Here is a 25,106-nt window from a genome sequence, read left to right on the forward strand (position 1 = left end):
TCAAATTCTGTGACCCCATAATTTTTTCGATTTTTTCGATTTTTTTAAAGGGGTACCCCTTAAAAAAATTCGAATTTTTCGAGAAAAATTTTTCGTTTTCGATTTGGGTAAAACTCACGATATAGGGTAATTTTGACCTAAAAAATTCAAATATAGGGTTCATTTAACGTTTGGAAGAATGGTTTTCGAGAAAACGTCAAAATTTGATCCAACATATCGTTTTTCTCAGAAACTATAATTTTAATCGCCGAACGAATGCGATTTTTGAATTTTTTGGACCAAAATGACCTTGTAAACTTAGTTTCATCAAATTCTGTGACCCCATAATTTTTTCGATTTTTTCGATTTTTTTAAAGGGGTACCCCTTAAAAAAATTCGAATTTTTCGAGAAAAATTTTTCGTTTTCGATTTGGGTAAAACTCACGATATAAGGTAATTTTGACCTAAAAAATTCAAATATAGGGTTCATTTAACGTTTGGAGGAATGGTTTTCGAGAAAATGTCAAAAATTGATCCAAGATATTGTTTTTCTCAGGAGGTACTAGCTCAAATGCCAAATGAATTTTGAATTTTTCGGGTCAAAAGTACCCAATAAACTAAGTTTTATCAAATTCCGAAACAAAAATATATTCGATTTTTATAAACCCCTTAAAATGTTTTGTGACACTGTCAGGATACGTAAAATCTTAAATAAAACCAAAGTCTATGCTATTTCGACATTAAAAAAACGAATAGGGTGCCAGAAAACCCCTAAATGCGACTTCCATGACATTAAATTGCCGTGTAGGCGCGCAAAAAGCAGTTTTCCCCCCTGAAAGTTCTCAGCAAAGGGCTGAAATAAGCCCTCACCCGAATTTGAACGAAGGAGATGCCCATAAGTACACACATCAACCCCTTCTTGTTGGTGTTCGATACAGTGCATAAGTCTTTATTTTTGTGTTAATGTGATTTGAGGAAAATTGATATTTTTTCTATGTTCCATGTTTTCAATGTCAGTCATTCTTCTAGGCATTTTCATTCTCTTTATAATTATAACATGGGATATTCGTAATTATCGAACTAAAAATTATAATTATAGATAACTTTAAATATCAGTATTAGTATCAGTGTCCATCGACCACAAAACCACCAGACCCCCTAACCCTTATTTTTATCTTACCTACCTTCTTACAGCATGTCCCACGCAAGTCCTTAGGCATTGTTTAACCCGTCAGCACTCGCATTATGAGCATTTTCAAAAACTGTGGATTCAACCTATCTCCAGTTTTTTAAAGTATACTTATTTTTCCTTAAAAAATTGTGAGAATTTCTCTCATCACGAGAGTAAATTTGCAAGCAAAATAATATTAACTTCGGCAATTTTCGAACATGTTCCTGTACTTTCTTTAGTTTAATATAAGTCGTACTCAGTAAATGAAAAGAACTTGTGATAGAAATATAGTGAAATTAGTTCACTCCCAAACATCATTCAATAATAACGGTCATTAAATCATAACCTCTACATAATCATAAAATTATGTAGAGGCTATGATTTACAAAACACGTGAAGAAATCTTTCATCACGTGACTAAAGATTACCGAACGGTTAGTGCTAGTGTTGACGGATTAATGCATGTTCAGAATGCATGAGAAAATTTCTCATCAATACTACAACTAAAGATTACCGAATGGTTGAGGCGAAAATAAAACTTGTAGGGAGTGAAATAGGGGATGAAATTTTGGGCAACCAAATGGGGAACCAATAATTTCTTAAATTAGGATTAGATTATTTAAAATAATTTTTTTATAAGGATGAACAATTTTCTAACATTTTTGGCCTTCTTGTACACCCTGTCTTCAAAATGAAAAGGAATTAGCAATAATTAAACATAATAAAGTCGATTAACAAATGTTTATAATTTTGTAATGTGCATGCATGTGCTTGTTTTAAAGCTCACCGCCTAGTTTAGCTTCAAGCTTTGTGCTTTGTGCTTGGCTACCAGTTTACGCATCAGATAAAAAATCAATATCCAATATTATATGTCCATATATCCATATCCTATACAGGTATCATGCCATATAGGCAATGTTTATAACATTTTATTCATATTTTATCCGAAAATATAGACTTATACACGTTTTACACGGAATTATGATGATGCCTTTCAAATTGTTTGAACTTGGGGACCGCTGAAGCTGTAACTATATTTAACAAATGTAAACAAACAGTTGACTGAGTTAATTGGTGAAATACCATGTATAGACAGTGTTGATTACGGAATCCTTTGTTTTGTCATATCAGTTAAGAAAGATTGTCCCTCTTAGATCCCCCATTGATACGAAAAAACAGTAAATAGTGATATTTACGAAAAAATATTATAATCAAAAGTTGTTTATTTTTTGATAACCTCACTTTTTACGCGTTGAGCAAGCTATAAAAATTTCAGCTCGATATCATTTTTCGTTTTTGAGTTATCGTGTTCACGGACAGACATGCATTCGGACAGACAATCGAAAATGGATTTAATGAACATCTATAACAAAATTTTGTCGTAGCTACTATATTTTTAAGTGTTACAAACTTGGGACTAAACTTAGTATACCTTCATACATTTCACATATACAGGATGGGATATTTTAAAAAGTTATATTGTGATTGGAAGAAAGATATCTCGAAATATTTCGGAAATTACGCGTCAGATTAAAATTTGATAAAGAACTTTTTCGTTTATTTTAATGAGCTGAATGTAGTAGTCGAGTTTTCCAGGGGCACTTAAAGAACAGCCTGTGTACATATACATACGACTAAAGTGCGGTGTGGGTGTGTACTAAGTGTGTATAACTAACAGAGAACACTAGTATTATAATTAAGTGATAAATAATTGAAAAGATGGCAACAATATAATCTGGTAACAAATTAATATTTGATAGGGATGCAAAACAGAATCAGAGGCAGGAGGGTGTTTTGGTGTTGGTGTTGTGTTTAAACGCTATTTGTACACTTTGGCATGTCATCAACACCATAATTGTGGGTGGGAGGGTTGACTTTGTTGGCACTCATAACACAGATGGGATGGAACCTGGAATACATCAACATAAGTACGATAGTTATACGAACACGTTATATCTACAACTACAATACGAAATCATACGAAAAACCCGTTGAATACTTTTCTTAAAGAAAAAAAAAACAAAAGATTTGCTACCCTATATAGGTATTATAAATGTGAAAGTAAGGAAGTTTGTTTGTGTTTTTGTTTGTTTGAAACTACCGAATGGATTTGAATGAAACTGTACAATAATCAGCATACATTAGATTAACACATGAGCTATAATTAAAAAAAGTTTAGTTTATGACATTTTACAACGCCATCTACGAGCATCATTTACATTCATAAATTTCTGTAAAATTGTTAACGTGATACAATTCATGACCACCTGTTCTGATACACTCAATGAATCAAGACTATATAACATTTAAAAGAAATTGAAATCTGTACATATATTTTGCCTGTGTAAAACAATTCCTTCTCCTATTTCGGGTGTTATCATCAGAATAACAAGCATGAGCTATGATTTATAAAAATTAAATTTAAACTGCGTCATCTATGAGCATCATTTTGAAAACTGTACATATATTTTACCTGTGTATGAAGGAAAGTAGAAGTAAATAAACAAATGTTTGGGAAAACAGCTACTATTAATGAAGGTTAAAAAAAATAAAAGGACGCTGTGATAGGACCTTGATGATCGGACTAGCAAGATAATTATAAGGTTTGTACATGAGCCGAATGTCTGTTCATAGACAATAAACGTTAAATAATTGATTACCACAATGCTTGCACCACACCACCCTAACCGAAACTACTCTCAAACGAAACCAGAAAAATTGGAAAAATATCGTAAGCAATTCATACGAAATTGATAAACACCAATATATAATTTGAAAATTCGAATGTAATTGAATTTTATTGAAAAAGACAAATTTGAAGGAAAATTGAATTACCATGTTAGTTTTCTAGGTTAATTCGAAATAATTTTTTTTTATGTATCAAAACTGTGATTGACAATTCGTAAACTCAATTAAAATCGTTAATGTTCATTCTAGGACCGGGGATGATGGAGGGAAAACAATATACGATTTGTTTTTTGTTGTCATTATTATAGAAGAAAAATCTTGTCCTATTTTTATTTTCTATGTTACATGGAAAATATTATCATTTTTCTTCGAATAAATTATTTTAAGTGCAACTTGAGAAAAATGCATTTTTTTATTTTTAAAAATACCCGGGGCGTTCATCTGATTTTTCGAATAAAATACTATAGTTTAGTATCCAAGCACGATTCACATTCTTTTTTCTGTCAAGTGAATTTTTCTTTTGAATATAAACACAAATAAGCCGTGTGCATATTATCTTTAGAGATCAGATCAATTATTTTCTGATATTTAATTAAAAATTTGTTTCTTTAAAAGTTTTTATTTAAGTTCATTTGTATATCCTGATAACCTGATTTTCCCATCGCTTCCACTCTATTTAATATGCATACGTTTTCGAGGTTTGAATTAAATACGTTTTAAGGAACAAGCTTTTGTTGTACTAAAAAGTAAAAAATATTTTTTTTTGTGAAGCACTTATACTTGACTATTGGTGAAAGCTAGAAGATTTAAACGTAAACACGTGTTCACTGTTCAGGACTACTGGCAGGACATTACTTATACGTTCACTGTTCAGAACTACTAACAAGAGCATACTTATACTTACAATACCAACGTGATACACTCAACACTGATACGTGTAACGTGTTACGTGTAAAATGACACTAAATGAGCTTTATTTCATGAATTCTACATCGTTTTAATGAAACGGATAAGAATACAAAACACAACATTAAATTTTGGTTGTAAGATGTGAGAGGGGAGGGGGTGTTTGAGCAGATATTTTATAAAAATATTATCATATAAATAAAATCCCGTTGAAAAATCATCACTAATTGGATAGTTTGTTTTTTTAACAAGTTTTACAATACTGGAAGATGTTTTTGTTAAAGTAGTATCAGCACCAAGACAAGTTTAGATTTGTAGTTGAAAATTTGTTATAGCTTCATGAATGTAGATGAAAAAATTAGAATAAAATGTTACAATATCTGCCTTAATAATTAAAAAAAATTTTCAATTTTCATTATTTTGAAAAGTACGCTAGATATCGAAAATTTTATTCTTACTTTTCGTCTTACATCGCCAAGTTAGAACACAATCATCAAAATTGAAAATATATATTTTTTAAATTTGTACCCTCACTACCGTACTCATACATCCTTAATTAGTCGGGCACAACGGGTTTTTGTGGCTATCCGCACAATACGGTCTACGGTCTAGACCGTCCATGGTATACCGTATACGATCTAGACCGTCTATACGGTATACCGTCTATACGGTATACCGTCTATACGGTATACCGTCTATACGGTATACCGTCTATACGGTATTCATTATACAGATGGGAAAGCGCGAGGTTTTTAACCGCACACGGTAAGCTATAACACACGGTATGCGTTTATATTGGGATTATTAAGCCGTGAATGGTTCTATACCTCACACGGTAAGCTATAACACACGGTATGCGTCTATACCGTATAGACGGTATACCGTATACTGTCTAGACCGTCCACGGTATACCGTATACGGTCTAGACCGTCCACGGTATACCGTATACGGTCTAGACCGTCCACAGTATACCGTATACGGTCTATTTAGACGCGGAATGAAATTATTTTTGCCCTTTTATACCGTGGGGCTCTTATACCGTGCACGGTATACTTTTTCACGGTATACTCTTTATGCCGTCGAGCCCTTATACCGTGTGCGGTATAGTCTCGTCCACGGTATACACAATATACATTGGAAGGCTTATTTGAAGCAAATGAACACACGGTATAAGGGCTCGACGGCATAAAGAGTATACCGTGAAAAAGTATACCGTGCACGGTATAAGGGCCCCATGGTATAAAAGGGCAAAAATAATTTCATACCGCGTCTAAATAGACCGTATACGGTATACCGTGGACGGTCTAGACCGTAGACGGTATTGTGCGGATAGCCACTTCCTTTTTATAATTAAAAATTTTTAAGACTTTAATAGTTGTTTTTTTTTAAATTCTACCGATTAGTTTTGGAGAAATTAACGAAAACTTATCATTCATGAATAAGAAAGACGATTTCTCTTACAGAGGTTACTGTTTTTTACTTGGGTCAAATTTGGAGACTTGGCAATTACTCTTGCTAATAAAATTTTCTCGCTTATACAGATCTCAGTCATTCAGGTTTGACTGTGTTACAATTTATAAAATAAAAAATAAAAAAATTAAAAAAAATGTTCCTACGAGAGGTACTGCCTGCTAGATGGGTGGTGGGTGGTAAATGGAAGACACTGGGTACTGGGTAGTGACATTGTAGACTGTTTACACTCAATGAACATGTCATAGAAGGATATAATTCTTGTTTTGTGAAGTATCTTGGGTGTGTTTTTCACATTTTCATTTTTGGGTACATTGACTGATACTGGTAACTGGTACTACTGGTAGTGGTAAGTTGGTAAGTACTCAGTACTAGTACTGGTAGTCTGGTACTAACATACATATACACAATATTGAAGATCTTTTAAACAAAACAAACCTTTAAAAAAAAAAGTACATTTCTTTTCTTTTATCACATTCTCAGCGATGAATGACGAATGGATGTGAGATGATACTTCTTTATAAACATTTTACACTTGAAATTTATTCATAGCACAGACGAGCTCAAAAATTATTTTTAAAAGTTTAGAAATAATAATTTCAATGACTTTGTACATCGAAACATCAGTTTTCTCAAATAAATCAAAAAATAAAAACTTGTAATCTTGTATAAAAGTTGTAATCTGTATATTTTTGTTTTTCATTCGACTATCTATAATCATGGATTTGTGTAGGTATCAGAGAAGAAGCAAATAAAATTCGATTAATCGAACATCGATGTTTTTTATTCGATAATCGATTATTTTTTCTCGATATTTTATATGCAGAAAGAGTTTGGGATCAGAATCGTCAGTTTTCAATTTTTTTCAAATAAACCAGCAGAAATGGTTTGAATTTTTTGAACTATCTTATATACTTATAGAGTGATACCCACCGCTGGGTTTAAATGTAAAGATTGCTGTCGCTTATCCTCTTTCTAAAACACTCAAAGTAATGGTAAGGATTGTTTTACACAGGTGAAATATATGTATGGTTTTCTATTTTTTTAAATGTATAATAGTCGTAATTATTTATTCAGTATATCAGAAAAGATGGCCGTGAAATATTTTATATTGACTATTTTTACAGAAATCTGTAATTTATGGTAATGTCAAATGAGTACTTTTACAGAAATCTGTAATTTATGGTAATGTCAAATGAGTACTTTTACAGAAATCTGTAATTTATGGTAATGTCAAATGAGTACTTTTACAGAAATCTGTAATTTATGGTAATGTCAAATGACTACTTTTCCAGAAATCTGTAATTTATGGTAATGTCAAGTTATGTGTTATTCTGATATATAAGCTATATTGCTGTACAGTTTCATTAAAAACCATCCGCTAGTTTTAGCGTGAATGCGTAACAAACAAACACCTTACTTTCGCATTTATAATATATATAAGATAAAAATTAATACGGATTTAAGTCAGGTATTTAATAAAACATATTTGGGAATGTATCCAAACGCCAAACCACAAACTTAATAATGTTTACAATGTTTTCAATGTAAACATTTATAAAAATTATAAATTTTATTTATTCGTTGAACATTTTAAACTTGAAATAAATTCTATTAAGTATGCATCAAGTTCACTCATTCAATGAGCACGTAATATTTCATAGTTACTTTTTGTAGATATCACTATGTCAGTATCGGTGGGAACGTCATACTTGGTACAGTATTGGAGGAGTAGTAACATTAGTAATAGTAATGGCGGACGAGTCAATTCAGGGCGTCAGGCCCATACTAGTTGGCGATACCTAAAGTACCCTATTCAAAACTGTAATATTACTTAAGCTAACATAGTTATTTGACATAAAACCATACCAGCATTGTAGTAAAAGCCATGCATTTCTTACCGTGTACAAAGTGTTCTAAAACTACCAATTCAAATTAGAAGGTTGCAATAAGGAGTATTGATGATTGTTTTTCCCGACTAACTTTGATTACTCGTTTCCTTATCTCGGAAATTTCGCATTTGATTGAAATTTCATAGAGACATTTTTCGTTCGTCTTGATGTGCTTGATCTCGTAGTACAGTTTTCCTGGGCCAATTAAATTACACCCTGTATATATTGACTTTTATTTCGATTCTCGAAGTGAAAACCATAGCTTTTTATCAAGAAGCGAAAAAAAAAGAATTACATAAAAATTGTTAGTAATTAGGTCGTGGAAGGTACATTTTCTCATGTCGAGAGAATCCCTCGAATTCCCATATGATATATCTGTGTAGGTTCTATATATATATACGAATGGTAGGGCAGAAGGTAACAGAATCGAAGTAGGAGGGGCAACAGTAGGTACCTCTGATACTCAAGTCTGAATGGTATATGGACTATGGGCTATGGGCAGTGGACTGGTGTATGTATAAGTTCAATTTTATTATACTCACAGAGGTGTAATCAGAAAATATCAAAAATATACACTGAGTACATTCCAGTTTGAATAATAAAATTGATATATATACACATAATACAATTTTAATTTTTAATTGTTCAATTCGCTGCAAAAATCCCATTCATGTTCCCAACACAATACTCTACTCAATACACAATAAACCGGGTGTTTCAGCTACGTCTAATCACACGGCACGACGCAATCAGCTGTAAATCTCGACTCCAGCCAGAATCATCTTTATATATTCGGTGTTTTTTGCTACCAGAGACAAAATCATTACAAATTTTCATCATTATTAACAGAATTGTGAATTTAATATTTACGGTAAATTTAAAATGCAATTATAAAATGCATATTATTTATGCAAATTGCATATTTTTCAATTCTTATAAATCAGACTAGGTCACCAAATTTTTGGATGCTTTAACAAATCGACTGCAGAAAACTGCATTCAAATCTGCCTTACTGTTCAAATTTTCGAACTTCAGTGCACGAGGAACAAGAATGTCGAGGTGATACATGCGACTCCTTTCCTGTTCTCGTTTCGCATTGCCCGGTTTCGTTAAAAAAATCCCGTTTTTATACTCGAGTCAAAGGAAAGACGAGGTACCCAGACCAGTACTGCAAGCTTCATTTTCATATTCTCGTAATAACTTGTGCAGTTCAGTTCAAAAGGCAACCGCAGCAGCTGTTTCTACTTCAATCTTCGAGGCAAAGCAATGTGATAATTGCTAAGTAAGACAAAGAAAGACGCATACTCGCCGAGTCTACTCCGCGAGAATGTGGATTGCGAACCGGCGATTATGGCTATCTTCTAAGGTTTGACTCTAAATATAATTGGGTGTAGTTATGTAGAGTCTTGAACACGCTGTACTTGAGCATATTTACACAGTGAGATACTCGTGTTAATAATTAAATAGTCTGAAATTAGATTTCTTTTTTTTTTCCTGTTCATTTTATGACGTAGTTTCTCTTTTTTTATTGTTATGTAATAGACGTAACTTTCAATGGCCCTACGATATTACCCCGTCCAATTCAAAGTGACATCCTCCCCTTTCCAACCAGGTTGTGCCATCGACATGTTGCGCTCCACCAACATGCCTTGGTGTTGTGGATGCTTTTTTTATTATTTAAATTTTTTATTCGTTTTTAGAAAAAGGTCAAATGTTTTCGTCTTGTTTTTCGGTGGTGATATGCGGTGATCTGATAGAGTGATGGTTTTTGTTACTCTGTTTACCAAATACCAATGATGCAATTTTAAATATGTGTACTCTGAGAATACTTTATCCATTTGTTTTTTTTAGGTTACAACAATTCAGTGGCGGATTCAAGTAATCGGCAAAAGGAGAATTAGCCCTACAGGCTGCCCGAGGACAAACGGACCCAATAATGTACAAAGTTTTATTTTTACGCACACAAAAACATAATTAAAGAATTTTTTCTAATGTCAGTTTTTTATAAAAATCCGTCACCTAAAAAATCTATTTTGACAGTCTTGTTGGAATTTAGGAATTGAATCAACACTCTACTAGCTGAGATAAGAATGGTTTGTGAGTTTGGTAATCAAATGCGTTCGTTTCTCAGTTTACAGAGTATGGTTTCGTTGTTTTCTCAATTCTTGTTACATTTTGACTCTTTAAGGATGTATGAGCAAGGTAGTGGGGGCCCCACTGGGGGGGGTTTAAGTATTTGACTTAAATTAAGACTTAATAATTTTCAGAATTATGAATGCACAGATATGCAAGCAGTATCGTCAAAGGGAGAAAAAAACCATTTACAAGAAACTAATTACACTAAACCTGCGTACCACAAAACTAGAATTCATAATTAATTACTAATACAATTATTTGTATTTTAAAATAATTTTTATCTTGTTGTATATTTTTCATTTTTTTAAAATTGTGTTTTTTTTATAGCAAATCGACTACAAGTCAAACTGAATATTTTCAAAAATAGACCGAAGAAAAAAGCACAAAATGATCTTACATTCAAACCAGCAAAAAAAAAAACAAAACAAATCTGAGTGAAAAAGTAAGCGCTACATTTATAATATATGAAGATACGATAAGAACATAGTTCCAACCAGGTTGTTCATGGAGACCCGCATGATTGTACCATTAAGGGAGAAGCATTGATTGTCATAAAAATGATCGTGCATTCGGATTGAAGAAAAATATTTAAAACAATCTACAGTAGATTCTCAATAATTAGGATCCGGAAACGACGAAATCTGAAAAGTATTCATATAACTGGACGTTTCATATTGTCTAGTGTTCAGATCATGAAGGTTATAAAGAAGGAGAACGATCGCTATAGAAAATATTGTCCCCAATATTTTGAAAAAATAAGTGAGGCGCTGGAATCGCTAAGTTGTATCATTAAATGCGGGCTGTTGTGCGCTAATATACTACTTACCGACGACAGCGCGGCTGGTGGCTGAAAATGAACTATAAATTCTACAAATTTTCAGGGACAGGTGCGCTAATGCTTTAGTACATAGCGATCGTTCTCCTTCTTTATAACCTTCATGGTTCAGATTATCGAGACTGTACTATATTTAGTGGTTATATATTTTTAAAAAATGTTGAAAATATATCATGTTTTAATGAAAATATTAATGAACATAACAAATTATTAATTTATTACTAATTAATTAGAATATCATTTTAATTAATTAGAATGTTTTGTGTTGATTACAATGAATTTAAAATTGCTGAAATATAATTCCATCATAGTCATAACATATGTTTTAATTTAAATAGTTGTGGTTCGCGGTTCACATCCAAATAAAATGGACCCTTTTTAACGGATACTTGAATGATAACTTGAATAACTTGATGAAATATCCCAAAATTCTATGAATGGTCATAAATTATGAATCCAAGTTATACCACCAAGTTTTTTTTCTTTGTAAAGAGTTAAGGTGTTTGTCTCCCGACAATATTGTAAAAAAAGTTTTGGTTTATTACACGGTATATACATATAAACCAATTACATGCTTTGTACTCAAATAATGTGATTTTTTTTTAGCTTTACAATACCACACAACTACAAAAATATATTATATATTGTGTGCAAGTGATGCTTATAAATTTGATAACATAGATATCTCTCTTCAATCATTAATAAACTAACTATAGTCGTCTTTGCTCATAAAAAAATTGGATCTTCGATGAACTCATAATTAAATTAAAATTTAGTTTTGATATCATCGACAACCTTATATTTTGATGGTAATTTTTATAAACTACAAGATTGTCTAAATATTTTAGATAGTTTTTTATGACACTCTCTAGAATTTTTGATATAGAAATATCCAATTGAAAAGAATAACCTACTATGATTGATCATTTTTTAGCCAACTTTGAATGGTAAAATACTTCATGTTTATGTAGAGATTTGTTTGTTCCACACTTAATTATGAAAATAATATAATTTGTGATAACCAGGAAAAAAAAATTTAAGCTTATGACTGCACCGGTGGCTTTAAAAATAACAAATTTTTGAAGTATATTAAAATATGGTAAGGATGAGGGTTGATTTAAAAAAAAATAAGTCTCATAATATAATGTTTATGCTACGAATCGGATTAGTGGTTTTTAGGGTAAATATCTTACGTTATATGTTTTTATACCATGTATATATGAAATATACATAGTATATTAAGTTTAGTCCCAAGTTTGTAACGCTTAAAAATATTGATGCAAAGAAAAATATTTTGTCATAGGCAGGGCCGGATTAACAAGTAGGCAGAATAGGCAGTTGCCTGGGGCCCCCGATTCGAGGGGGCCCCCGAAAAATGAAAAATACTTCTAATATTTTCTTACAAACATAAAATTCTAGAGAGTGAAAGAAAAGTATAATCAGAACTGAAAATAAATTTTAGTCAAATAAATAAAACTCAATTGATCGCATTCAAAAGGCGACGACCGACGAACTAGACAAGGTTCCTAAAAAGGACATTTCCGACTCATTTGACAAATTGTATGAGCGTGCAAAGAAGTGTATCGAAGTGAAAGGAGAGTATATTGAATAATTAAAAAAAATTATCTCAAAATGCGCAAGACAAGAGCGACTCGAGATGTTAGGTATACTTTGCATTGAGTCAGATTTATTGAACAAAATCGATATTAATGATATAATTGATGAATTTGCCGAAAACAAATGTAGAAAATGACATGTTTAAAATGTAGGTAGTAATTTTATTGATATTATTACATTGTGGCAATAAAATTTTTATGAAAGATATAAGTTTGTATTTTTTAATCGAAAAAAGAAGGGGACGGACGTGAAAAAAAGGGCCCCCAAATTGATGGTTGCCTAGGGACCGTTGAGGGTTAATCCGGCCCTGGTCATAGGTGTTCATAGAATCACCTAATTAGTCCATTTTCGGTTGTCCGTCCGTCGTTCTCTGGACACGATATCTCAAAAACGAAAAAATATATCGAGCTGAAATTTTTACAGCGTACTCAGGACGTAAAAAGTGGGGTTGAGTTCGTAAATGAGCATCATAGGTCAATTGGGTCTTGGATCCGTAGGACCTATCTTGTAAACCGTTAGAGATAGAACAAAAGTTTAAATTTAAAAAATGTTCCTTATCAAAAATTAAACAACTTTTGTTTGAAACATTTTTTCGTAAACATCACTGTTTACCCGTGAGGGCGCCAATTAGGCGGAAATTTTATAATATGTACTAAACTTGATTATCAGTTATGTATGTGCCACATGTTTGTATGTGTAATGTGATAAAGAAATCAACACTGACTACGCATGGTATTTCAACAATTAACGCAGTCAATTGTTTGTTTTCACTTGTTTTTTTTTATAAATTAAACGAGTTAAAAAAATCAACACAAATTTGACGCTATTTTGGCAGCAATTTATTTAGTTCTCGAAAAGTATTTAATAAAATTTTTTTTCGTTTTTCGAGAATCTTTTTACAAGACCACTAGTTGAAGCTACCTGCAAATTTTCGATTGTCTATCTTTTATAGTATTGGAGAAAATGGTGTGAAACTTAAAATTTTCTGGGTACCACTTTAGAACTTCCCTTCGATATCTAAATCGGCATGTTTTCATTCAAAACAATAATCACATTAGGTCAAGAGTTATTAAGAGTGGATACTTTTTTAATGACACACTGTATAGTTAGTAGTATTACATATGTATTATGTGGCTACATGTGTTCTTCATCGCTCGTCTAAATAAACAAACATGTTACTATTTACTCCCATCAAATTAGATGAAATTTATTGAAGTTTTGGATCATAGAGATAATGTCATAGAGCTGTAAAGTTGCCGCCAATCTGTTGATCACAGTAAAGACTAAAGAGAGACAGATAAAAGTAGGCGTTTGAGCTGCCTTCGTCTCTCTTATACGACTCTCGAATATCAGTATCTTTCCACCTATCTCACTGCGGTTAAGAATTCAATCATTACGTTTCCTATGTCTATACAGCTTAATGATTTTAGCTCTTTGTTTTAGATGCAGTAATACCAGGTAAAAAGTTTTAGTTTTTTACATGTAGAATAAAAATTTTCAATTGCGCAGAAAAAAAGGGTGATTCCGAAAAAAATCACTGTTTTCCACAGTTTTTTGAAATACACTGATATGTGTGAATAAACTTTAGTTTATTTTCCATATCTTCTGAAAAATCTACAATTTTCCGTTTTTTGGTGGTTTTTCTTAAGAGAAAATTACATGAAATTTCATCGAATTTGATGGGAGTATAACAAACATGTTACTATTTAGTATTTAATATTTAGTATTTACTACTTAAACGGATTGGCATCAATATTTTTTTATGGGTATTAATTTTTATAACTTATGTTTATACCAGGTGTGCAAGGATAATTCCCACCTTGGCCAATACACGCAATGAGTATATGAATCAAGTAGTCTGATAAAAATTCAGATTTTTAATTTTTTATATTAAAAGAAGAATTTCAGAATATCGCCGTTCGTTTACGAAAAGAGACAAAAATCAGACTCGTTTAACGCTTGGCTAAACTGCTTTTGAGACATCGCTTAACAATCTGAACGAAAAGCATTTATTTCAGATGTATCTGAGTTCTGAATTTGCTTTCAGGTATATTACCTCTAGATACAACTTTAGTCAATATTTTAAAAATAAATTGTCAAATTGTCAAATTGGGTAATAATTATTCTGAAAATTTGATCATAAAATTAACGATGAATCATTATTATCATTAAATCATTAAATGACTTCAATTTTTAATTTGATCATAGACACAAACCTATCAAATTATATAAGACCTAATTTTCTTATTAATAGAGGGCACTGTTAAAGTCACTTAAATCAGTTAAATTATGTGCTTGATTGTTGAAAATAAGAAACATGTCCATGCATATAAAAACAAACAAAAAAATGAAATGTGTTTCTTTTATTTGTATCCATAAAAGAAAAAAAAGAAAGGTTTTTTTTAGTATGGAAAATAGTGAGATTTTACATATAAAATTTTTAGTTGTCTTTTTTTGTTTATTATTTTGTTGTTTTGTATACAGTGGCGGACTAAAGAAAAACAACCCGAAAGGCAATAGGGTATTCCCCTATTTTTGTTTAGTTGTTTTTTTACCGACCATTGAAATTCGTCACTGTTTTTGTGTATTTTAAGTATCACATTAAAAACTATTATGGCTTGGCGTTGACTGTTTCAACTATTAAAATTTATTTTATTGGCTTTCAATAAAATAAATTTTACAGATGAGTAGTATAGCATTTCTTCACCGGCCGTCCGAGTTAGTACAAAGTGAGCCCTTAAAAAAGAAATAAAATCAATAAGGTTAACAAAAAACAAAAAAAAACCTTTAAAAAGGGAATAAGACAAAAATCTGTGAATGCCACAAATTGGGTTGGGTTGTAAAAAATTTAATTTTGCTCTATCACATCTAAATTTTATCCAATTTTGATAAACCAAGTATGTAATCCTACTTTTCAAATTTGTCATCAAAATTAACCTAGCTCTAATAAGTTTCAAGAATGTGTCCCGATCCCGGAATTAAGATCGTATGTGATAGCTAGCGAAAAACTGACATCACAATTGAAAAAAATGACCGAAAAACAGTGGGTTTCAAAAAAAATTCCAAGAAGATCGGATCAAATTTGCCTGTGTTATCAAAATAATTAAATTTTTTAACTTGATGACGTCAGAAGAATCCAAAAAATTTAATTTTGCGCTATTACATACAACTTTATCCAATTTTGATAAACCAAGTATGTAATTCTACTAAATTTGGGTCATACTTTTCAAATTTTCCATCAAAATTAACCTAGCTCTATTAAGTTTCAAGAACGTGGAGTTCCGGCCTCGGAATTAAGAACATAGGTGATAGCTAGCGAAAAACTGACATCACAGCTGAAAAGATCGAGCCAAAATTAGTGGGTTTCAAAAAAAATTCCAGTAAGATCGGATAAAATTTACCTGTGTTATCAAAAAAATCAAATTTTTTAACTTTATGACGTCATCAAAATCCAAAAAATTTAATTTTGTTCTATCATATCCAAATTTTAACCAATTTTGATAAACCAAGGATGTAATTCTACTAAATTTGGGTCATATTTTTCAAATTTATGATCCAAATTAACCTAGCTCTATTAGATTTCAAGAATGTGGAGGTCTGGTCCCGGAATTAAGCACATAGGTGAAAGCTAGCGAAAAACTGTCATCACAGCTGAAAAAAATGACCCAAAAATAGTGGGTTTCAAAAAAAATTCCAATAAGATCGGATAAAATTTGCCTGTGTTATCAAAAAAATCAAATTTTTTAACTTTATGACGTCATCAGAATCCAAAAAATTTAATTTTGCTCTATCACATCTAAATTTTATCCAATTTGGATAAACAAAGTATGTAATCCTACTAAATTTGGGCCATATTTTCAAATTTATGGTCAAAATTAACCTAACTCTAATAGGTTTCAAGAATGTGAAGTCCTGGTCCCGGAATCAAGCACATAGGTGAAAGCTAGCGAAAAACTGACATCATAACTGAAAAGAATGACCCAAAAATGGTGGGTTTCAAAAAAAATTCCAATAAGATCGGATAAAATTTGGCTGTGTTATCAAAATAATTAAATTTTTTAACTTGATGACGTCATCAGAATCCAAAAAATTTAATTTTGCTCTATCATATCTAAATTTTATCCAATTTTGATAAACCAAGTATGTAATCCTACTAAATTTAGGTCATACTTTTCAAGTTTGTGATCAAAATTATACCATCTCTATTAGGTTTCAAGAATGTGGAGGTCTGGTCCAGAAATTAAGAAATGTTTTACAAACAAGAATAAAATCGATGTATAGTTAGTAAAAAATCATTGCTTATTTTTATCTAACGGTCCCCATATCATAAAATGCATTAATAATAAAATAATGAAAATATACGTTTGAAGGTAATGACAGCCGATATGAAAATTTTCATTGGAAAATGCATACAACATGTGGCGAGGTATGTGGCCCAAATGTGTTGACAACAAAATATGAAAATTTATTAGGCACTTAATAAATATAACCCTGATGAAAAATATTTTGAGGTTTTTATTTTCGACCAACAAAAATATATAATCACAAAAAATGTATTTATGCCGATATGCGGTTTATTTATTCACGATCAACGAATTTCGATGTTTTTCAAATTTGTTTTTTTAATCATAAAGTGCTATATACTTTCTTTTATATACAGAATGTTCGATTTACATCTAGGCATATGAATATCACTAGCATGACAGAATACATGCGTTAAGCAATGCATCTAAGTGAGATTTATTATATACATGTGTTGAAGCTTCGATATGCGTTGAGATAGTTGTAAGACGTTTGGAGAGTGGGAGTTTCTTAGTTGAATAGATGAACTACAAAAGACCCAAGACCCAATTGACCTATGTTGCTCATTTACGGACTCGACCTCACTTTCTACGTCCTTAACACGCGATTTCAGCTTGATAGCTCTTTTGTTTTTGAGTAATCGTGATGACAGACGGACAGACAGACGACAGACGACAGACAGACAACCGGAAATGGACTAATTAGATGATTTTATGAACACCTATACCAAAATTTTGTTCATAGCATCAATATTTTTAAGCGTTACAAACTTGGGACTAAACTTATTATACCTTGATATATTTCGTATACATGGTATAAAAATCCGATTAATTTAACGATTGTATGAAAAAAGTCCATACTTTTAAAATTTTTGCCAATGGTTAAAAAAAATCATACAACAGTTGAATTCATCATTTGCGAATAACAATTATAAATATAATTTAATGGTATTTCTAAAAATATTGTGTGTAAGGAAAAACGGAAACATACATTTTCAAGTGAAAATTGATTCATTTCCTTTTGTTTATGATGAACCATTTATTAAAAAAATACAAAAAAAAAATTATACACATAAATAACTTTGTATTTACTTACATTTCACTTCGAAATTTATTATTTTATTTATTTTTCTTTAACCAAAATTCAATTTAAATTAATTTTATTTCAACCTCTGCACCCCTCTCCTCCTCGAACCCCCCACCTTTTCATATGTTCCTCTGTTTGTTTGTCGCATTTTATAAAATTATTCGATATTTGTTTAATTAGATTTCACGTGAATACTATACGTTAAAGATTTCTTTAAAGTTGTACAAATTTATCGGTCTTGGAAGGTTAGGTTAGGTTATATTGGCTGTCCACGAAGGACACACTTAGGCTATAGAGAACCTTTGTGATACCATATCTGTGTTTCACCACTTTTACGCTGGTAATTTCTTTTATCAGCTCCTCAATTTCAGAGGCTGAGTGCACCTCCTTCATGCATAAACCATGCACTACACCAGCCCATCACAACTATTAATTAAATTAATTTTGTTGCGACGGCGGGAATCGAACCCATCAGTCTGAGAAAGTCAAGCATTAAAAATTTGGTGTCGCTATAAGCAACTTTGACTTGATTTATAAAAATTTGGAATAGTTTGAGAAGCACTGGATTAGAAAACTAAATGGATTAAAGATAATTAAGTTCGCTCATATATTTCTGTATTTATGTGGAAAGTTGAACAATAGGATAATTACAAGAAAAATCATTCAAAGAAAAATTATTTAATAACTCTTGTTTACTATTTTTTCTCTCTTTTTAACTATTAAGTTAAAAGTTTTAAAAGCGTCCCCTGGCCTCGTATTTCCCCTTATACACAACATAATTTGTATCCATCATATTTATTGTTCAAGTACCATGCTCAGCTCATACAGACTGATTTTTTATCAAGTTTCCACTCTTATATTTCTTTAAGCGGAATGGAAATCAGTGGCGGATCCATCCATATGAGCATGATGAACATGATTTAAAAAAAATCTCTTAGTAGAGCGTAGTTTCGATATAACGACCTCTGAGTTTTGAGCCCAGCCAGTACTGTCAACTCTTCCAGCAAGCTTAACTATCACAGAGAGATCATTTTCTGTAATTCGCGGGGGTAAAATCTTGGTTGCGTGCCTCAATGGAACAGGAAAGATTATTCGGGCCTGCTTTCCTAAGCATCTGGAAATGGATGATATTATCAACGCTTTCGCGGAAAAAACGAAAGCTTGAATTTGTTATTTAAGTAAAGAATCTAAATAAAATGATTTAATGTAAAATGTATACTGGCGTTTAATTTAATTGAAGAAATTTCATCAAAATTTGTTCAGTAGTTTAGAGTCTAATCGTGACGACATTACAATGTGCAAAGATTTACTTTCGTATTTTTTGTAGGTAAACAAACTACGGCTTTGTCCACGAGGACAAATTCTCAGTCATCTCCTTTGTAGGAATGTCGGAGTTCATACTTCGACTCGCATTTGGCCGATTATCGGATCGCTGTGCTGTGTCCATCACCTATTTGAAAGGCTGGATCTGCAGCCGGAATTATGGTCATTATAGTGAATTATTTCTAAGAATGGTCGTTATACAAGTAAGAGAATCCTGGAACTTCGTCATAATAACCGATTGGTCCCTTTTAAATCATGTCACTATAAACAATTTTGACTATATTATTATAATTATGAACAAAATGTGTGCCGTAAAAGCAAAAAAAAATAAATAAATAAATAAATAATTTCACGTTAAATCGAGTTTTTATTCGACGATTGTGACATAGCACATGCGCTATACGCGCAACCATCTCATTTGGGTAATATAAGTAAATAAGTGTATCGCAATAAATATTAAGGAAATATGCGACGATATTATTTTGCCGCATTTTATTGTAAATACTTTTTATTTTTTTGACATTTTCATATAAAAGAAAATTAGTACAGTCAAATCTCGTTATACAATTATAAATGTCAATATTTTCATATTAATGGTTTTGTAAGTGTTCGGGACCGTCTTTAAATGACTTTAGACATAATTTCACCGTTCGTAGGCTAACGGCTTTCAACAATAATACATTTTATTAACGGAGTAATTTTCGTCCAGTGAAAAACGTTTCGATACTCTTTACAACCTGCGACGTTGGTGTTACTCTGTTACAGCTTATATTTGATTAGCGGCTTTTCATTTTTCCTCGAGGAACGATGTTTCCCCTACCATCTCTTAATACAAGAATAGTAAAATCATTTAGAAATAGGAATTCGTTAAATTTTTCTTAAATAAGTATTCAGACTTTTGAAATAAAAAGTGAAAAAACAAACAATTGACTGAGTTAGTTATTGAAATATCATGCATAAAAAGTGCTAATTACTCTATTACATGTCACAAATACATAACTAATATAACTGATATTCCCATATAATACATACTATACAATTTACGCCTAATTTGTGCCCTCACGAGTAAACAGTGATGTTTACGAAAAAATGTATCAAACAAAAGTTGTTTTGTTTTTTATAAGGAACATTTTTTACATTTAAAATTTTGTTCTATCTCTGACGGTTTACAAGATGGGTTCTATGAACCCAAGACCCAGTTGACCTATGTTGCTCATTTACGAACTCGACCTCACTTTTTATATATCTCATATCTCTTTTCGTTTTTGAGTTATCTTGTTGACAGACGGACGGACAGATGGACAGACAACCGGAAATGGACTAATTAGGTGATTCTATGAACACAGCAAAATTTTTGTCGTAGCATCAATATTTTTAAGCGTTACAAACTTGGGACTAAACTTAGTATACCTTGCATATTACATGAATGCATGGTATAAAAACATTAGTGCACTCGGTTAAGCAATGTACAGAGTGATTTTTTTATTCGAAATCAAAAAATTTAATGATATTTTTAGTTTAAAATAATAATAAAAATAAAAATCCGTTTTTCAAAAAAGCTGGTTTTATTTATTGTTCAACCTTTTATGAATACCAGAATATTTCGAATGCAAGTCGAAAAAATATAACCAAATGTGATTTTGTTTAGTATGACATTTGCAAATACAGTGAAACCTCTATGTTAAATGAATATAAAAAAGAATTGAACAGTAGATAATAAGAGAATTAGATGTTTAGATGTTAATTCTTAATCATAAGTTAAATCTTGTCGGAACACCACTAAAATAGTGAAATGAAGTAAGGAAGTGAGATGGTACAATTACAAATTATATCAATCAAATTGTGGAAAAAGCGATTTCAGTGGCGGGTTTGTCGAGTAGCATAAGCGACTTCAGTAGTAGATTAGCCACGTAGCAAAACTAGCAAATGCTACAGGTCCCATGCATGTAAGGGTCCTCTGTCCTCTGGAAGGAGACAAATGCTTGGTCAAAGGGCCTTCCCATTCGGGGCCCCAAGTAGAATTTACTACAGGCTTCCAAATATTGGTTCAATACGAAACTGAGTGACTTTTTGACCATTTTTTCACAGCTACTAAGCTTTACCAAGCTAAATTTTGCGTTTTATTTTTAAATTTTTATTTATATATGTATTTGAAAATCAGCTGATTAACCAATACGATCAGCTACATCCTCCAGCGCAGAAATAGTTGAAAGTAAAACTACCTTAGCCTTTGATTTTTCTGGGTAATACTATTCATTTAAAAAATGAAAAATGCGAGTAAACTTGCTGATTTCCCAAAGAAATTAGTGATGATTATTTCAAATAAGTGTCTCTATGAATCGAATCTGTGAAGTTTGGATGAATGCTAACATCAATTTTATGAATTTTTTATAAGTAAAAGTCGTGTAAAAAACCCGTTATTAGGGTTTTTCCAGCATGAAAGCACTTGTCGACAGTTGTGGCCTATTTTTTCACAGACTCACAGAATAATATTAGCTGTGAGATCTTGAAATTGCAGAAGTTTTGATCGTTGAGATCACGAGATATTCAGCTACAGAGTTCACGATTTCGAGAGTAAAAAAGTGTAATAATATGTTTTGATTTTGTAGGACTCAAATAAAGTGAATTTTGCTTTTTTTTTCAAGGCTCTAAAAAGATTTTTCACACTTTGATCAATGAATAAAACACACTCTCAAGAAAATCAAAACATTATCAACTTCTAAGGACAAAGACATCGTATTTCATTCGTTAAAATCTGTCAAAAAGAGGATTTAGTATAGGAACTTTAAGTACCGCATGCTGAAAATACCTTAAGCAACGTTTTGAGCAGATTTTAAATTGTTTTTTTGCAATATTGTGGAAATCATAAATTTCGACTAACTACATTATAAGCAAAGCATGTTTGACATTTTACAAATACAGTTAAACCTCGTTAAAATTAATTTTAAGAAAATGTTGTGTGTACTTACTGTCAGTATCAAATTTTCGAATAATTGTTTCGATGAGAGTTGTTCTTGGGGCGACATGACCACGTCTCACAGGCATTGTTGACGATAGTAACAGTTCCTTTTATCAAGAAAAATTTATTTTGATTTTTTTGATAATATTTTTTAAGCGATGATTTCTAAGCAGCATGTCAAATTACTATCGACATTTTTTGTTTTTACTTTTACGATTTTTAAATAATTTACGATTTGATTTTATTTTACAAGTTTTACCAATAATTTTTTTATTACCAATATTTTTACAAAAATTTTCAGTGTAAAAATAAGGCAGTTAGGTTGTGACGGAATTATAACAATGTAAAAAATTGTGTAATAAATTTTAAATTTACATAAATTTTAAACTTTTTTTTTTTTTTAAATTTTCAGTGCGAAAAGCTTCGATGTATTAAAAGCACAAAAAATTTTGTATGTCTTTTTCAATAATTTTTAAACTAGACTTTTTGATTTATTAAATTTAATATTAAGCAAATTTTTAAGAAGCGTAATTTTTTTAAATAATTATAACTAGGTTTTATATTTATTTATTTTATTTTTTTTGGTCAAAAATTTGTCTAACTAAGTTTCAGACTTTCTTTTGTAAGTTTGAAGAAAATGTGTGCCTAAAAATTTTTCTTACACATTTTAAACGAAAACAAAAAAGAATTTTGGAAAGCGTTTAACCCGGCGTCATTTTCAACGTGATTGCCGTTTTTTTTTAGTTTAGTTAGGAAAATAATCAATAAAATCACATTTTGTGAAAAATAAATTTTCGCTTTCATATGTTCCGTTCTTTGGTAGGAAACTGATTTGTTTTCAAATTTTTATACATTTTGAAGGGGATACACGTGGATTGATTTCGAAACACGTGCGACGCTCTCGAAATTTTTCCGAAATTGTTTTTAAATTTTTCACATAATTGTTTTTGATGCCGTTTTCACTTTAATTTTATCACTTTGCTATAAAGAAAACACAGTTTTTTTTTAAATGAAAATGATTATGAAAAATAAATTCAAAATGAGTATAAATAAAAGCAAAAATTTTCACAGTTGTGTGTGGTTCACATTATATACGCATTAAATGGAAAACAAAAACAAATGAAAATAATGGAAAATGGAAAATTTTACTTGAAAAAAAAACAAGAAAAACGCACCATGTTTGAAAATCACATTTAAAAATAAATTTTTTGAAATGAAAATAAAAATTTAACAAAACGTTTTTTGTGTTGAAAATGGAAAAATTTTTGTTGTTGTTTAATATATATCTATATATATATACAGGAAAACCGTACACAATTTTCTTTAAAATTGTTTTTCTCACTTTAAAATTTTACAAAAAGAAAAAAAATATACAAAATCAAAACTACAGTTAACGTCTCTTGATTTTGAGTAATTTTAAATGTTTTAAAAAAAAAAGAATTTATTGTTTTACTCTCGAAGTTGGATAATTTTGGGTGAAAAGGCAGCTGCAAGTTATTTATAAGAATAGATTACGATTGGATGTGGGCAACACTGAAACTGTCAGACGTTCACGTCTAATGTTATTCGTTTGTGTACGTCGGGACGCTTCGGTTATCATAACGACGCTTCATGTCATCAGACGCAACTTATTCAGCGCAGGTTCACCAGTTTTCAAACGTTTATTGTTTTACCGTACTAGTCATACATGTGTCTGTTCGTTTATTTCCAGTCCGTCTATCTGCAATACATATATGCTGTTATTGCTATGTGCGTTCAATTCTAGAATACGACTCATAGTCCAGTCGCCAGGTAAGTTTTATAATTTTTTCTTTTGCGAATGGCTGAAAATACTTCTAAGAGGTATTTTTCTGCGGTGATCACGAATTTTAGGCCACTTTGCTCCCCTAGATGAGAAAAACAAGATATGGTTATTTTATCTTTTTTTTTCGAATAGAAAGTAATAAAAATAAGATAAAACAAACAATTGACCGAGTTAATTGTTGAAATACCATGTAAAGACTTAACTGATATTCTAATATAATACATTCTATGTAATTTGCGCCTAATTTACGCACTCACAGGTAATCAGTGATGTTTTCAAAAAATGTTTGGAATAAAAGTTGTTTATTTTTTTATAAGGAACATTTTTTTATAGTTTAACTTTTGTTCTATCTCTAACGGTTTACAAAATGAGTCCTAATGAGACCCAATTGATATATTGCTCATTTACGTGAAATATTTGACGCATACGCAGAACAAATCAAGCAAATCTTTGATCACGCGGCTTAATATTACCGAACAGTTTTTCACGCTAAAGATAAACTCTACACAGAATTCTGTACTCAGAAGGGTCTAATAATAATGGGGTTTAACCTCCGTTTCTCTGATATAGACGCCTATAACAGAGGCCACCCACATCACTATTTGTTAATCTTTATTTCTTTTAACTACATACAATTACATATTATGATGTGGAGTGATTCGGTTACTTCGTTCTTATCCAAGCGACGACAATGTGATCAATTCTGCACCCCCCCCATTAATTATAATTGTTCACACTGCCACTGCCTAGACTTGAACCCGCAACCTTCCAGTCAGTAGCCAAACGGTCAAAGACTAACACCTCAGACCGCTCGATCACTGAGCCGGTTCAGAACGGTCTAGAAAAAATACTTTCTGCTACGCAAAGACTTGATATTTGCGTTTGAAGTCGCGGGTATCACCTAATATATATATATATATATATATATATATATATAT

General features: G+C 31.2%; 1 protein-coding gene across 7 annotated transcripts in view; it reads right to left on the reverse strand.

The window, feature by feature from the left end:
* LOC123302584 (potassium voltage-gated channel subfamily H member 7) overlaps window positions 1–22,557 on the reverse strand; it is a 110,732-nt gene extending 88,175 nt beyond the window's left edge. For all 7 annotated transcript variants that reach the window (XM_044885573.1, XM_044885569.1, XM_044885572.1 and 4 more), the window contains exon 1: window positions 22,375–22,557. In XM_044885573.1, coding sequence (XP_044741508.1) covers window positions 22,375–22,450 — 76 coding nt within the window. In that variant the 5' untranslated portion in view covers window positions 22,451–22,557. The remainder of the gene's footprint in view (window positions 1–22,374) is intronic.
* Between the last annotated feature and the right edge of the window lie 2,549 nt (window positions 22,558–25,106).

Source organism: Chrysoperla carnea, chromosome X (assembly GCF_905475395.1).
Source record: "Chrysoperla carnea chromosome X, inChrCarn1.1, whole genome shotgun sequence".
In the NCBI taxonomy this organism is placed as follows: Eukaryota; Metazoa; Arthropoda; class Insecta; order Neuroptera; family Chrysopidae; genus Chrysoperla; species Chrysoperla carnea.